At 39.6% G+C, this 14,686-nt stretch overlaps 1 protein-coding gene across 1 annotated transcript in view; it reads right to left on the reverse strand.

The window, feature by feature from the left end:
• Positions 1-14,686, reverse strand: part of LOC137498890 (chymotrypsin-1-like) — a 164,101-nt gene that overhangs the window by 39,817 nt on the left and 109,598 nt on the right. Inside the window, exon 4 of the mRNA XM_068226608.1 lies at positions 9,223-9,349. Within this exon, the coding sequence (XP_068082709.1) occupies positions 9,223-9,349 (127 nt within the window). The remainder of the gene's footprint in view (positions 1-9,222; positions 9,350-14,686) is intronic.

Raw genomic sequence — 14,686 nt, forward strand, 5'->3', positions numbered from 1 at the left:
TGGCCTTGAATTCGTACTCATGCACGGCAGTGCCAGGGCTCATGTAGCGCTCATCACCAGAGCTGTCCTGCGAAAACTTGACATTCAACAGATGGAATGACCAGCAGTGAGTCCCAACCTTAATCAAATCGAGTATGTGTGGGATAGGCTTGACCGAAGTGTTCGTGGGCGTCCTGTTCCACCACAGACTCTCCAAGACCTCGAACAGTCTCTCGTTGAAGAATGGGACCTGATACCGCAACGTGATCTCCGTCTACTTATACGGAGCATGCCACGTAGGCGCCAAGCTGTGATAAATGCTCGTGGTAGACATACACGACACTGAAGCTCTCCAGCTGTAATGAAAATCCACCCCGGAGGACTGTTATCACTTTGTTTTCGCCCCGATTTGGACATTTCCGTTTGTGTTCTGAAAATGAACACGAATCCTTCGATGTTCTTTTGTATACCTCAACGGTAAAGAATAAAGGTTTAGTTAGTAATATACCTGGATGTGAGGTATTGTTTTGTGGAACACGGCATACGTTCAAAAACATATTCCCCTAATTTTTTGAACTGTATAATTGAATTTTGAATTACTTAAGATACGTTTGAATGTATATAAGACGGTGTTGTAATTTTAAGCTAGTAGTAAGCTCAACCTATAATATTGTAAGCCGTAGTATTAAGCACTGGAAATACTTAAGTTTTGTGTGAATTTGTATATGATGATGCTGGATTTAGAATGTTAAATTCGTAGTATTTCTTGTAACGTTTTCTTTTTATGGAATTTCTTGTTGTACTCTTGTTGTTGTTAGGTAATTATGTTTTAACTTTATTATCACACTAATGTAAGCGATCATCGCTAACGGGTTATTTACCAATTGTGATGTATTTGTTAGTAATAATGATATCGAGATAAAAACTGTTTGAATTCCAGCACTAAAGGGAATCTAATTTCAGGTTAATGTATCTGCGTGTGACTACTGCAGAATAACTCATCACGAGGCTTGCCAAGTTCGTACAACGAACAATTAGATTCACTCAAATTTTGCTCCAGGGAGAGGCAGGGAACATGTGTCACATGACAAGGTTACGCTCAGGTATACTCGGTTGGAAAAAAATTAACATATTTCAAAAATATATTTCAAACTGTCCTTATTATTAAACAACTAGCAAGATACCCGTGCTTCGCTACGGTATTATAATGAAATTTATAACTGAATGCTTAACGTTTTATATATAATCTGCCAAAATTCGTGATCTGACTCGTTTTCTGAGAGATTGCGGCAAAATTCCTCCCATTATTCAATCTTTCTTTCCAGCAATCGATTTCGTACTTCCCGGGCTAGGTCCAGGCATTTTACCCGGCCAGTTGGGTCTCTAAATCTTGCCATCTTTTCCTACAAGCATTTTAATATGGATCAAATCCTTGAAAAGATCCGGCGCTGTGTCGTCTTGGGTACCTTGGCGGGTCTGAACCCCCGGCTGGACTGCAATCGTAGTCATTACCCGACCAGGACCCGTTTCCAGGGCGGTCCGCACTTTTTGATGACGGTACAGAACATTATTATGATTATGATTATGATTATTATTATTATTATTATTATTATTATTATTATTATTATTATTATTGATGGTCTGGAATCCATATCAAGATGCAAGACCGCTACTTGGCGGTAAATTATATCCTCTGCCATTGTCGTTGCTGACAATGTGACCAGCACCATTGTCGCGCGTAGGCAAGTGCGCGAGATTTCTGGCGACACGAATGATATACTTCCGTGAATTATTTACCTTATTATAGAGGGGAACAATTGCGCTGTCAATATCATTCATATCGTTTATTTCAAATGTGTTTAAATTTTTATTTATATGCCGCGAGAATCTACTGTCTTGAGAAAAGGAAGGCGAAAAAAGTCTACTCAAATACGGTAGCTTTCAAAGTTAGATAGCGCAATTGTGAGCCTCATGTGTATCCGCCATTTTGCGGTGAAATCGGAGTTCGTAGCTTGCGATAATATTACTAGGCTATAACTCGAGAACTCGACCTTTCACCCCATCAAAGTAGTAATTAAAACTGAGAGGACTCTGTCACTGGTCACTGGTATTCTGTAGATAGCGTTTAGTGTCCATCTCCAAGCTAGTGCCGCATTGCCACATGTGGTAACTTGATGCACGAGACCGTCCGCCTGATGACATACCAGGCATTTGTCATCAGATACTTGCCCATGCCCTTGCAATTTCTCACCCGTTGGGATGATTTCATTTGTGTATATGTAGAGCGATACCCTCCATTCAGTCGGGATCCATTTGTTCCAAACATTTTTCTAAATCTGCTTCCAGTCACGATGTGGGTATTTGTTGTACTAGTGGAATACATTTATATTGCTTCAATCGGAAGTCGTATATATTCTTAGCTTTATCCAACTTTTCAGCTGTAATTTTTGTTTCTGGAAATTGTTGAAGAATGAAGAGAGCGTTCCTGAAGCAGCTACGAAATGAATCTTTTTGTTTCAGGTTTATTGTTACACACAATGTTAACACTGCACTATAAAATACATCTCCTCTTGAGTACAAAGCTTTTTAATGTTATATGACAGAAAGTGTGCTGTGCATTTCTTTCGACTGCAATTAGGCGCAAGCCAACATCCTGTTCAGTCAGATGAAGTTGGTCTCTTTTAATTCTGTATCTGTAGCCTTTTCATAGATAAAATCCAATTGCCATTCCAACACGTTGGCAAATGACATGTGAGGCTGGAAGAATTTGGGCAAGGTACCAGAGCTTCGACAGCGCAAAGATATTTATATCCAAACTTTTAGGAAAATGTTGAGTCGCCTTGAAAGTTCCTCCTTTAGTTGAAACCGTAGGGTGTTTAGAGCAGAAGTCCAGTTAGTCTCTATCGTCTCTGAAATATCGTTACTGAATATAATGTCGAATATCTTGCAGTGGTTTACAATTGGAATCCGGGCGCTGGCAAATATTTGTCAATTTTCATTTGAATCTAAAAGCAATAATGAGTATTTGCTATAATTCACTTGTGCCCCTGACACGTTACAGAAGGCCTCGAGAGTCTCTTGAGCATTATTAGCATCTTGGTGACTGGTCAAGAGTGGGGTAATGTCATCCGCATATGCGCGTACTGTGAAGCATTCGTTGTTAACAGTTAGTCCGGTTAAAGAATTTTTAAAACTTTGAATCAGGGGTTCTATCGCTAAAGCAAAAAATGCCATTGATAATGGGCATTCTTGTCTAATTGATTTGTTTATAAAAAATTTGGCTGAGAGAAATCCATTAATCAAAACTCGTGAGGTTGCCTTGTGGTATATGCGCTGTGTTGTTTCTATGATACTGTTTGGAAATCGAAACTTTTTTTAAACTTTCCAAAGATAAGAGTGTGCTATTCTATCGAATGCTTTGCTGAGGTCAATGCTAGCCAGTGGTCCTGAAGCATTGTCACTCACTGAATGATATATTATTACATCTCGAATTGCAAGTAGATTATGTAATATGTTTTCCCCAAGTATATTGCAAACCTGTCCATTAGTAATTAATGAAGGGAGTATAGTTCTGATTCTGTTCACTAAAATCTTGGCCAGTAGTTTATAGGTGGTATTTAATATGGTAATAGGTCTATACTAACTGATATACGTGCAACTGGAGAGTTTGGGAATTAGGATGATAATTCCCTCTGCAAATGTATCACAATTAATAACTTGTGTCTGGTCTTTACCGATATTACCGATAATGTTCCAAAATGTCTTATACCATTCATACGGGATCCTATCATAGTCTGACGTCTTATTTGGTGCAGTATGGTCTAACGCTCGCTTCACTACTTCTTTGGAAAAATTGTTAGTAAGATGTGCGATATCATCTCCATCTAGATGACTCTGAGATGCTGTCTTCTGCAAACATTTCACGGAAATATCTGTCACTTTCTGCAAGGAGTTGTTCCTTTGTAGTGAACATTTGTCCCTTTACCATTATACCATCGATTAATAAATTGCTTATTGGCTGATCGTCTAATCTTGGCAATGTGGTAGAGAGAGATTTTCTCTTTTTCTATGAGGGAAGTGCCTTTCACGCGCTGATGTAGTTGTTCTAGACTGCTTTCCTTAATACCTAAAATAATTATCTTAATATAATGTAATGCAGAAGAGACATTTTGGCCTTGCTGTTCCTTGTGATGCAGATCAAACATAATTCTGTCATATAATTCAATCATACTACTTGTATCCTGGTTGTGCTCATACGCTATTGATCGTCCGAGAGATCTAATGACAGGTTTAAGTTTATATGTCCACCAGTCCGTCACACTACTGTAGCGATTTTGCGCCAATTTGCATTGGTGATAACACTCAGTGAAACGTTGGATATCCTCATTATCATTGAAAACAGACCTATTCATCTTCCATATTCCTTTCCCCATGTTGCATCTGTCACTCCTTGTTGACTTCATCATTACTAGAACGCTATGGTGATCGTTAAAGGCGACTGGAATCACCTTACAGCTATTGAGGAGCTGTGCTTGTGCCGTGGATACGTACATCCTATCTATCCTGAATTTCGACTTCCCACGGAAATATGAAAATTCGACATGTGAGCCGTGTAGCTGCTGCCACACATCCTTGAGCTGCATAGACTGTATGAATGTCTGAAGGCCTGGACAATAGTTGAAAGCACCTGTTTGAACTCGTGAGTGAAGAGTGCAGTTGAAATCACCTGCTAGAATTATTGGACCAGGTGTCACTAAATGGGACACTATTTCATCTGTAAATAATAGGTTTCGTTCCTGTTTGTACTGTAACCCGGATGGGCTATATACGTTTATCACACTTGTGTTGTAATAGGTAGCAGACAGAAACCTTCCCGTAGTGTCCATGATGACATCAGCGAGCTGAAATTCCTTTCCTGTATACTATTTCAGTTCCTCTGAAGTTATCATCTACGTTCGTTATATAGTCATAGTTATATAAGAAGTGGAAGTTTGTCTCATTAACTTCCTGGAGGAATAAGAAATAAATATCATATTCCTTCACGAACCGACTAAGCAGCACTTGAGTTGTAACACCTCTTGCTCCATTAATATTAAGGGTGGCGTACGTTGTAAGAAGACTCACCATAACAAGACAGAAAGGGAAAGCAAAATGCCAAGAAACTATATTCATGTTTGCGTAGACGGTTATTTATAGATACGAAAGGTAGTGGTAGGTGCAGAGTCAATTAGTTACAGACGATTTAGAATTAAACCCTCTCCGCTCGCCACTCTTCTTTCTTGTATGTTTAAGTGGGTCCCTATGGCTTAAGGAAGTGTGTGGTACACTCTTCCGTTTCCACACACTCCTCTTCCATTTCGGTATCTATTAAGTCCCTATCGGGCGTATCTGCACTGCCCATAAATTCGTTCTCCTTCCTAGAGGGGAGGGGTGCGTTGTTCGGGGTCTGGCTAAGATACAGGATTAAGGGGGTCCTTGGAGTATCTATCAGGTAATTCACGATCTCCTGGGTAGGCGTGGAGCTTGCTGTGGCCAAGGATATGGAAGACACGTCTTTAGTTGCATTAACTTGTTCATGGATTTCAGAAGGTAGGGATTGGGAAATTCTATGTCCCAACTCAGTCTTCATACGTTTATTCTGACTCTCCGTGACCGAAGGAAATTCATTCCTTGTCAATAGCCGGGTTGTGTGCTGTGTTCTTCTCATTGTGTATATCTGCCCACGGGGCTTGTTTACTAGCGTTGTTGCGTGGCTCACTTAGCGAGGTTGAAACTGGTAGAGCGGGGTCTAGTTCACTGACGGAGGAGTTAACAGGTGTATGTGTGTGTGTGTGCGTGTCAGTGGATACAAACTATTGAAAACTTGGACCTGAAAAGAGACAGTCATAAAGCTTGGAGACTTCTGAGACGTCTAAGCAACGATCCAACCAAGACCACCGCACATCATAATATCACTGCTAACCAAATAGCACATCAGTTACTGCTGAACGGGAAGGCAACCCACAAATCACAAAAACCGAAACTGCAAAGAGAAGAGCATGAGGAGAGCGACGACCTAACATCATCACTCAGCATGGAAGAATTAGAGAAGGCTATCAAACAGAGTAAAAATGGAAAATCAGCTGGCTTGGATGATATACGAACTGAGCGAATTAAACACTTTGGCTTAATGACAAAGAAATGGATTCTCCAACTATTCAATAACTGTTTGAGCAGAAACCAAATTCCAAAGATATGGCGGAAGAGCCGAGTGATTGCCTTGCTGAAACCTGGCAAAGAAGGGAATGATCCAAATAATTTTAGACCAATTGCGCTACTATGTACCTTTACAAACTGCTGGAAAGATTGATCTTAAATCGCCTATTACCTGTAATTGACCCATTACTTATACCTCAGCAATCTGGATTTCGTCCTGGTAAAAGCTGTACTGGACAGTTATTAAACCTCACACAGTTTATAGAAGATGGGTTTGAGGCTCGTAAGGTAACAGGAGTGGTATTTGTTGACTTATCAGCAGCGTACGACACTGTCAACCACCAGCTACTATTAGTGAAGGTCTACAATCTAACCAAGGACTTTAACCTAACAAGACTCATCGCCACTCTTTTGCAGAATCGCAGGTTCTTTGTTGATTTCCAAGAACAGCGTAGTCGATGGAGACTACAGAAAAACGGTCTTCCGCGAGGAAGTGTGCTGGCTCCAATTCTGTTCAATATATACACAAACGACCAACCCGTAGCCGCCAATTGCAGTAGCTTCTTGTATGCTGATGACCTCGCTCTAGACACTCAGAGAAGAGATTTTGAAACAGTGGAGATCACCCTCACGGATGCCCTTAATGATCTTTCTAGATATTACAGCACAAACCAGCTTAAACCGAACCCCTCAAAGACACAAGTGTGTGCTTTTCATCTGAGAAACAGGGAAGCTACTCGTAAGTTAAAGATAGTTTGGTCAGGAGTCGAACTGGAACACTGCGAGTCTCCAAAATATCTAGGAGCACTGCATGAACTGCAAATCGAAAGTATCCACCAGGAACAATCTTTCACTGAAACTGGCCGGATCACAGTGGGGTAGCCAACCTGAAACCATCCGAACTTCTGCAATGGCACTATGCTATTCTGCGGCAGAGTATGCGTGTCCTGTCTGGTATAATTCAACATATGCCAAACAGGTGGATATAGCTCTCAATGAAACTTGCAGAATTATAACAGGTTGTTTGAAATCCACTCCAGTTGAATGGCTCTACCACCTTGCAGGAATAGCACCACCTTCTGTTCGATGAGAAATAGCTGCGAACAAGGAAAGAAAGACAGTGGAACAGGAAAGGACCCATCCTCTATATGGGCATGAACCGCATCTGCCACGTTTAAAGTCAAATAAGAGTTTTCTCAGAACTTCAAATGAACTTAGAACTACTACTGAAAAAGCCAGGTTACAATTATGGAGGGCTACATACTACCTTCCTCCTGGCTGGATAAGATTTTCTGAAACTCTACCTCCTGGCTACGATGAAGAATGGATGACCTGGAAGTCCCTGAATAGACTGAGATCTGGAGTTGGCAGATCCAAGGTTAATTTGGCAAGATGGGGCTACATAGATCAAGAAAAAATCCAATGTGACTGCGGAGAAGACCAGACCGTCCAACATATGCTCCAGTGTCGTCTATGTCCAGCCTCCTGCACAGAAGATGAACTATATCAAGCATCAAAAAATGCATTGGAAGTGGCCAAGTTTTGGGCAAATGTAATATAGTAATTATAACTGTGTACAACATGTATGCTTCTGATACGAGAATAATAATAATAGTGTTTATATTCCTTCTTTCTGCCAAGTGATTCTGTCGTAGCGGACACTCCGGTTCCAAGTGACTGGGTGAATTACAAGCAAGGCATGCCCTAGTTTGGCCGTCATAAATAACCTGTGCACGAAAGCCTTCAATATATAAGAAGGAATGTATTGGGTCTTTTAACTCCATTCTAATAGCACGTATAACGTTCCGTACTTTGAAGGGGTACTGCTGTGACCACTCCTCTTCCCTGTGTTCTACCACTTTCCCGTATTTACTTAACGCTAATGAAATGGACTCTATAGGCACTTCCGGGAGAACATTAAGTATTCGAACATTCTTTTGTACCCTGCCAGCTGGCATCACAGTGACTTTTCCTATACAACCATCACTTAACAGTATTTTCTGAATCCCTGAATAGTGACATATCAAACGTTCGCAAATCACTGTTGAAATTATCTTAATATATGCTGCGTTTTCCAGATTGTCCAGCTGGATCATGTCGATTTGGTCTGATGAGAGTTTCAGCAGTGACTGGATCCAATTATGTACATCCCATACCGAAGACTTATTCGCACGATCAAATATGAATTTCGGAGTATTCCTCGTTGCAAATTTTGTTGCGATGATATTACTTATCTTTTCACTGTTTCACTGAAATCAAATTAAACGAATTCACACAAGTAGAACTCGAAACAAACTCGCAGTTTCCTTAACAGGTACACTGTTGTGACACGTGCGACTATATAGCAGGAGAATGCAGAGCAGACAACCTTATCTCACCGCTAACAGCGGCCAACTGACTGTTCGCAGTGTCATACCACTATAGCGCATAATGTTTGCTCACTTTTCATAACCCTGCGATGCATTGATAGCTCCAGAACAATTGAACTGTCATTACACTATTAGCCACGAGTTGTATTGTTTGGTGTTGCGCGCCTATTGGTCAGCGCGCTAGTGCTGTCGTGTATTTTACCGTAGTGCAATCTTAAGAGATATTAACTTTTGTATTAAACCACAGGACATGTCTCGTGTTATGTATTTATTCTATATCCTTACCTACCTCTTGTCCCCCTCCGCAGCATAACGGTTAGTGTTAATAGCTTCCGTCCTCGGGGGCTCGGGTTCGATTCCCCGTACTGCCAGAAAATTAAGAATGGCAGGATGGCTGGTATGTCTTTAAAATAGTACATGCAGCACACCTCCATTGCCTGATAAGAGCTGCACCACCTCGAGATGAGGACAGGAGTTTACTTACAGTACCTTTCTCTTGTTTTCAGTATGGACTCAGCACCCATGCAGATCCAGTCTCATGCAAAACACAAACGGCACAGTACGTGGAAATGCCAACTCCCAAAATATTGTCAATATTGTATCATAGGTGTTGAAAATAGATGCAAGATAAAACTCCACAGATAAACCTATCGACGAAGAATCATTTTAAAGTTCTTACCTTTATAAGGGCTATGTCATTCGTTATTCCTGTGTATTCCTCGTGGACAATAAATTTTCTTACAAACATTTTTCTTCCTTCGCTTATATTTGCCGATCCTACATTCACTTGTGCCTGCCATGGGAATCTGGAAATAAAACAAAAATGCATTGGAATTACTATATTTACCCGTTATTCACGTAGGCATTTTATTATTTAAGCGGAATTGAATACTAATCGTATATAATTGATAGTAACAAAATTTTTGTGTACAAGAAAATATTATTCGTAATCATTTCATTTTAAAAGCGTATACAATCTGAAAGTGCGTTTCTGCGGTTATTCGTTGATATCTGGTCATACAGTACACTTTGTATAGATATACAGTGCATAACAGTCTTATTTGTACACCCCACTTAGCAGATATAATGTCCTCATAATTTCTAAATAGTACATGACCAATGCACCAGACTTGGATAAGTTTTTGCACAAGGTGTTGAAAACTTGATGTTAGTGATAAAAAGTCTCGGTACATCATTCGGAAAGAATAGGAGTGAAATATGTTGTGTAGTGGCCTATTTGCTTGCAACAGTCTTGTTTGTACGCGTTCACTACCTCGTATTTGCTCGGGAACACTTCTAGTTAGCTGGTGTATATCTGTGCTGTGCTAGTAAGTATAGTTTCGCAGTTAGTGCACGAGGCCGTGTGTTACATAATGAGTAAAAGAACAGAGTTAAATGACGAACTAAAAATGTAATTGTATCTTTCAGATTGCAAGGGTATTCTCTGCGTGAAGTTGGACGCAAAGTAAATAAACCGCATTCCACTATGTGTTGAACAAATTCAGATATAGAGTAGCCACAAAGAATTTGCCAAGAAAAGCAAAAGAAAATATACTGAATAAGCGAGATGAAAGTTATATTGTGAAACTAGTAAAACAGAATCCACACTTAAGTGCGCCTAAGATCCGCGTAATGCTGGAAGGAAGTACGAAGAAGAAAATGTCAAGTCAGACAATTCGTAGGGTATAGTGGAAATATGAGTATCACGGTCGACGACCACGGAAAAGGCCGTTTGTCACTAAGGAAAATCGACAAGCTAAAATTAAATTTTGCAGAGAGTATGAAAACAAGGATTGTACGTTATGGAACAAAGTTATTTGGTTAAATGAATCCAAAATATGTCTATACGGCTCGGATAGAAACAGTTATGTATGGAGAAAAGTAAATACAGCCAATAAACCTGCAAATACGCTACCCACCGCAAAACATGGAGGTGGATCAATTATGATTTGGGGGTACATGTCGTCTTGTGGAGTGGAGAATGTCGAAATCATCAATGGCATCATGGACAGATGGGGTTATTTAAACATTTTAAGGACGAATGTCAAACAGAGTGCAGTAAAAATGGTGTTGGGGTCTCGCCACATCTTTCAGAAAGACGATGACCCCACGTACACAGCTGATATTTGCAAGCAGTGGCTGATATGGAACGTACCAACCCAACTGGAACTCCTGCCCAATCCCCTGACTTGAACCCCATAGAACATTTGTGGGTCAATCTAAAAAGAAGGGTTCCTGCAAGGAAACCTCAATCACTAGAGTGGTTAAGAAGTATAGTTAACGAAGAATGTGGTAAAACCGACCCAAAAAGATGTGGGAAACTGGTTCATTCCATGCAGCGAAGGTGCAAGGCCAGAGGATACTTATTGGGGTATTAAAGGCAAGGCAACAAGTGTTTTTGAGTAAAATTTTCGTTTTCTTCTCTTAGTGTACAAACAAGATTGTTGCACGATAAAACGCCCGGATTTGGTGCATTGCTTGTATTTGTGTTAAGCTGTAAGATCACAGATCTGTTTTATTATTATTTACATTGTTTATTAGTGTATCTATTACGATATTGGCAATACAATACAACACAATAATTGTATACGAAAATTTAACCGTTACTTTGTTGCAATAAGTTGGTGTACAAACAAGACTGTTATGCACTGTATGTGTCAGTGTAGTTACATATGAACGGTCCCTCTCCTCGCTCACAACCGCTGAAATACTATATATGTTCCAACGAAAAATACGGTATCAGATAGATAAATCTTAACACAATATTATCTTCTGGATTTTGTCACTACCACCGACCTCAAGTAGCACAGATTTAAGTTTTAAAATTTGAAAATGATACAATATTTTACAACTGCCTTTAACGGGTGTATAATATAAAGTTTGGTGTTAATTTCTACTAACTATTAAGAGCTATAATTTATATGTAGCATTTATATACCGAAATTTGTGTAATTGAGCCACTAAGCTTTTCAAAACCATTGTCTTACGGTGCCCTGTGTCTTTGGCAGCCTGTAGTTGTTGCAGGAATATTGTAAGTAATTCATTAAAAGGTATTGTATTCTATTTTATAGTATTGAAGGTGGTGTTCAGTAGCTTGGTGTGTTGTGAGAGACAAAGGAAGGAAATGTGTAATTTTTTGCAATTCTAATTTTTATTTTTTAAATTTTTGTAGCTGAAATTAGAAGTGGTAGTTAGGTGTTAGTTTCTGGAGATGAGAGTGGAGCGTAACTTAGGACGGAATTCCCTGGAGCAGTGTTGAAGAATGACATGGGTTTTGGAAGAAGGTATGGGAGGATAGAGCATCACTTTTACGACTTGCAAGAAGCTATCGTGTTGAAGTCCAAGTCATTCTTCAAGGTATTCACTCCATCATGCCGGCAGACATATCGCTTGTTGGTTTTTACCTCCAAGTTGCATGACATTATCAACGGCCCTTTGCGAAGAGTTCTGTTCACTTACTGGCGGGAAGTGATTTCAAACGTTCCCTGAAAGTATAAGAGACAAATTGAGATGGCCATTCAAAGCTGTAGTTTCCAGTTGCTTTCAACCGTGTAGCAGTATCAACGTAGCTAAGTTATGGCAGATATTAGTACAAGGCTACATTAGTTAATTATCCACCTTTGCAACTTCGGAATATCTTCTAATCCCCTTTTGATAAACCATTCCTTAGTTTGGCCTCTCGACAGATACACACCTGATACGGTTGTACCTACGTCTCGGCTATTTGCTTCGTTGGGACGCACAAGCCTCCCTACCGCGGCAAGGTCCAATAGTTTACAGGGGAGGTGTAACAATTAGATAGAAAAATGTATTTACTGGCGTAGTTAAAGCCATTGGGTATTTTCTTATACTAAACCAATTGGTATACGTTGCAGTCATATTTAATACTACCGTAATTAATACCACAGTGAGACATACATATAATAATAATAATAATAATAATAATAATAATAATAATAATAATAATAATAATAATAATAATAGCTAGTAATGATATCGTAGTAGCACGATCAATTAAAGATTATAAATGCATAGTTTATTTGTATCCTGTTGTACCTATTAACGCTCTTTCAAATGACACTGCAGTTGGTATTCCTGTGACTTCGTCCGGTAAACGATTCCATTCTCCTGCGTCAAACAGCGAGAATGAACTGTTATATGCGGCAGTTCGATGGTGAAGGATGACGAGCAGGTTAAATGTTTGAGCCCTTGTATGTCTCTCATGAACATTTCAGAAGTAATGGAAACGCGAAGAAAGGTATGATGTAGTAAGAACTCGGTGAAGGAGATACAAGGTATAATGGTTACGACGAACATGGCGTGGCGACCACTCTAGTCGTAGGAAAGATGGTGGCACGTGGTCATATTTTCTTAAATTGCATGTATATCTCACACATGCATTTTGATCGCGCTGTAGCCTTAGGGAAAATTGCGGCCTCACATCATTGAAAACAACATCACAATAGTCTAAATGTGGCATTACAAGAGCTTCGATTAATTTCTTTTTTCATTTTATTGGAAATATATGTTTATATTTATATAAAGAATGTAAAGATGAATAAACTTTTTGACAGGTATGTAAGGCATGTGCAGACCAAGTCATGCGTTCGTCCATGGAAACACCGAGATTCTTCACGTGTGATACAAAAGGAATTGGAACATCCTGAAGGATTACTCTTAGCAACGGACGTTTAGTTATACCTGTCATTTGGCTTTGATTGCCAAGAAGGATTACTCGCGACTTTTTAGGGTTCAATTTCAGGCCGTGCGAAGCAGACCAAACACTAACAGCCTGTAAGTCAATGTTTAGTAAGCCGATATTTTCCTGTAGGTCTCGTGCTAAAGAGTATGTGTAGAGTTGAAGATCGTCAGCGTACATATGGTATTTTCAGTGTCTTAAATTCGATGATATGTCATTCACAAAGAGTGCGAAAAGAAGAGGAACAAGTACAGAGCCTTGAGGTACTCGTCTCTTCATGTAGAGCCACAAGGAAACTATTCCATTATTCCCTTTCACATATTATTGACGTCCGTAAAGATAAGAATGAATCCAAGGAATCGTACTCGTAGAAAAATGTAGAGCCTTCAGTTTTACAAGTCAGTGTCAACGTCAATGTCAATGTCTACGCTGTCGAAAGCTATACTGTAATCTAGTAGTACATGAACTGTGAATCGTCCTCTGTCTATTGCTTGTCTAACATCCTCAGTCACTTTAAGTAAGGCTGCAGTTTTACTATGTCCTTGTCGGAAACCGGACTTGAGAGGATTAAGGAGATTGTGCGTTCGAAGGTATTCAGATAATTGTGTATGGACTACATATTCTAAGATTTTAGATGAATCTGATAAAATACAGATTGGACGATAGTCTCCTTCGTTCGAATACGTTTGACTTTCCGGAAGAGGTAGCACAATAGCTTTCTTCCAGAGAGATGGATATGTCGAGTATAGAAAAGAGAAATTGATTATATGAGTTAAGCTTGGTAATATAAATCAAGAATTAGTTTCACCATGTCAGTCCCAATATCATGAATTTATTTTTGTTTTCATGCTTATTCTGAGGACTGCTTTTCTGACTTGGTGGGGCGTCACGTGACTGAAACAGAATTTCTCTCTGTCTGTGTACCGTGATAGTTCGTAAGTCTCTGTCTTTCGTCAGGTCGTACTGCGAAGCAATTAGCAGTAAAGTATTCGTTAAGGGTCGAGAGGTACTGCAATTTCTTCTCTGTTCTTGTTCTTCGTAAGTCCAAGGTTATTAAAAGATTTCCCCAATGTCATCGCTGTTCTAACGTCACGTGTAATTAAGCTGTAAGCGTGTCGCAGTTTAGCATTTCGTATTTGTTGTGTTGTCTTATTTAATAACTTAGTATATTCGTTTCATTAGTTGTGTAATTTCGTCATTTGACCACGGAGAGGGTCCTTTCGATATTCTCGCTCGCTGCTTTGGGGCATGCTTGTCAAATAGTTCCGCTTTTTTGCTATTCAAAAGTCAACTTAGTGGTCTAGATTGTTATAGTTCGTTATGTCATGCCTACGTTCTCAAAGAGTCTATCTTTATTTATATTTTTCAGTGGTCGATAGATGATAAATTTCTGGAAGGGTTTCGGTGGCCGGAGGTCATACGAGATGTATATTGCGTCATGTGC

This window comes from Anabrus simplex, chromosome 3 (assembly GCF_040414725.1).
Source record: "Anabrus simplex isolate iqAnaSimp1 chromosome 3, ASM4041472v1, whole genome shotgun sequence".
Lineage (NCBI taxonomy): Eukaryota > Metazoa > Arthropoda > Insecta > Orthoptera > Tettigoniidae > Anabrus > Anabrus simplex.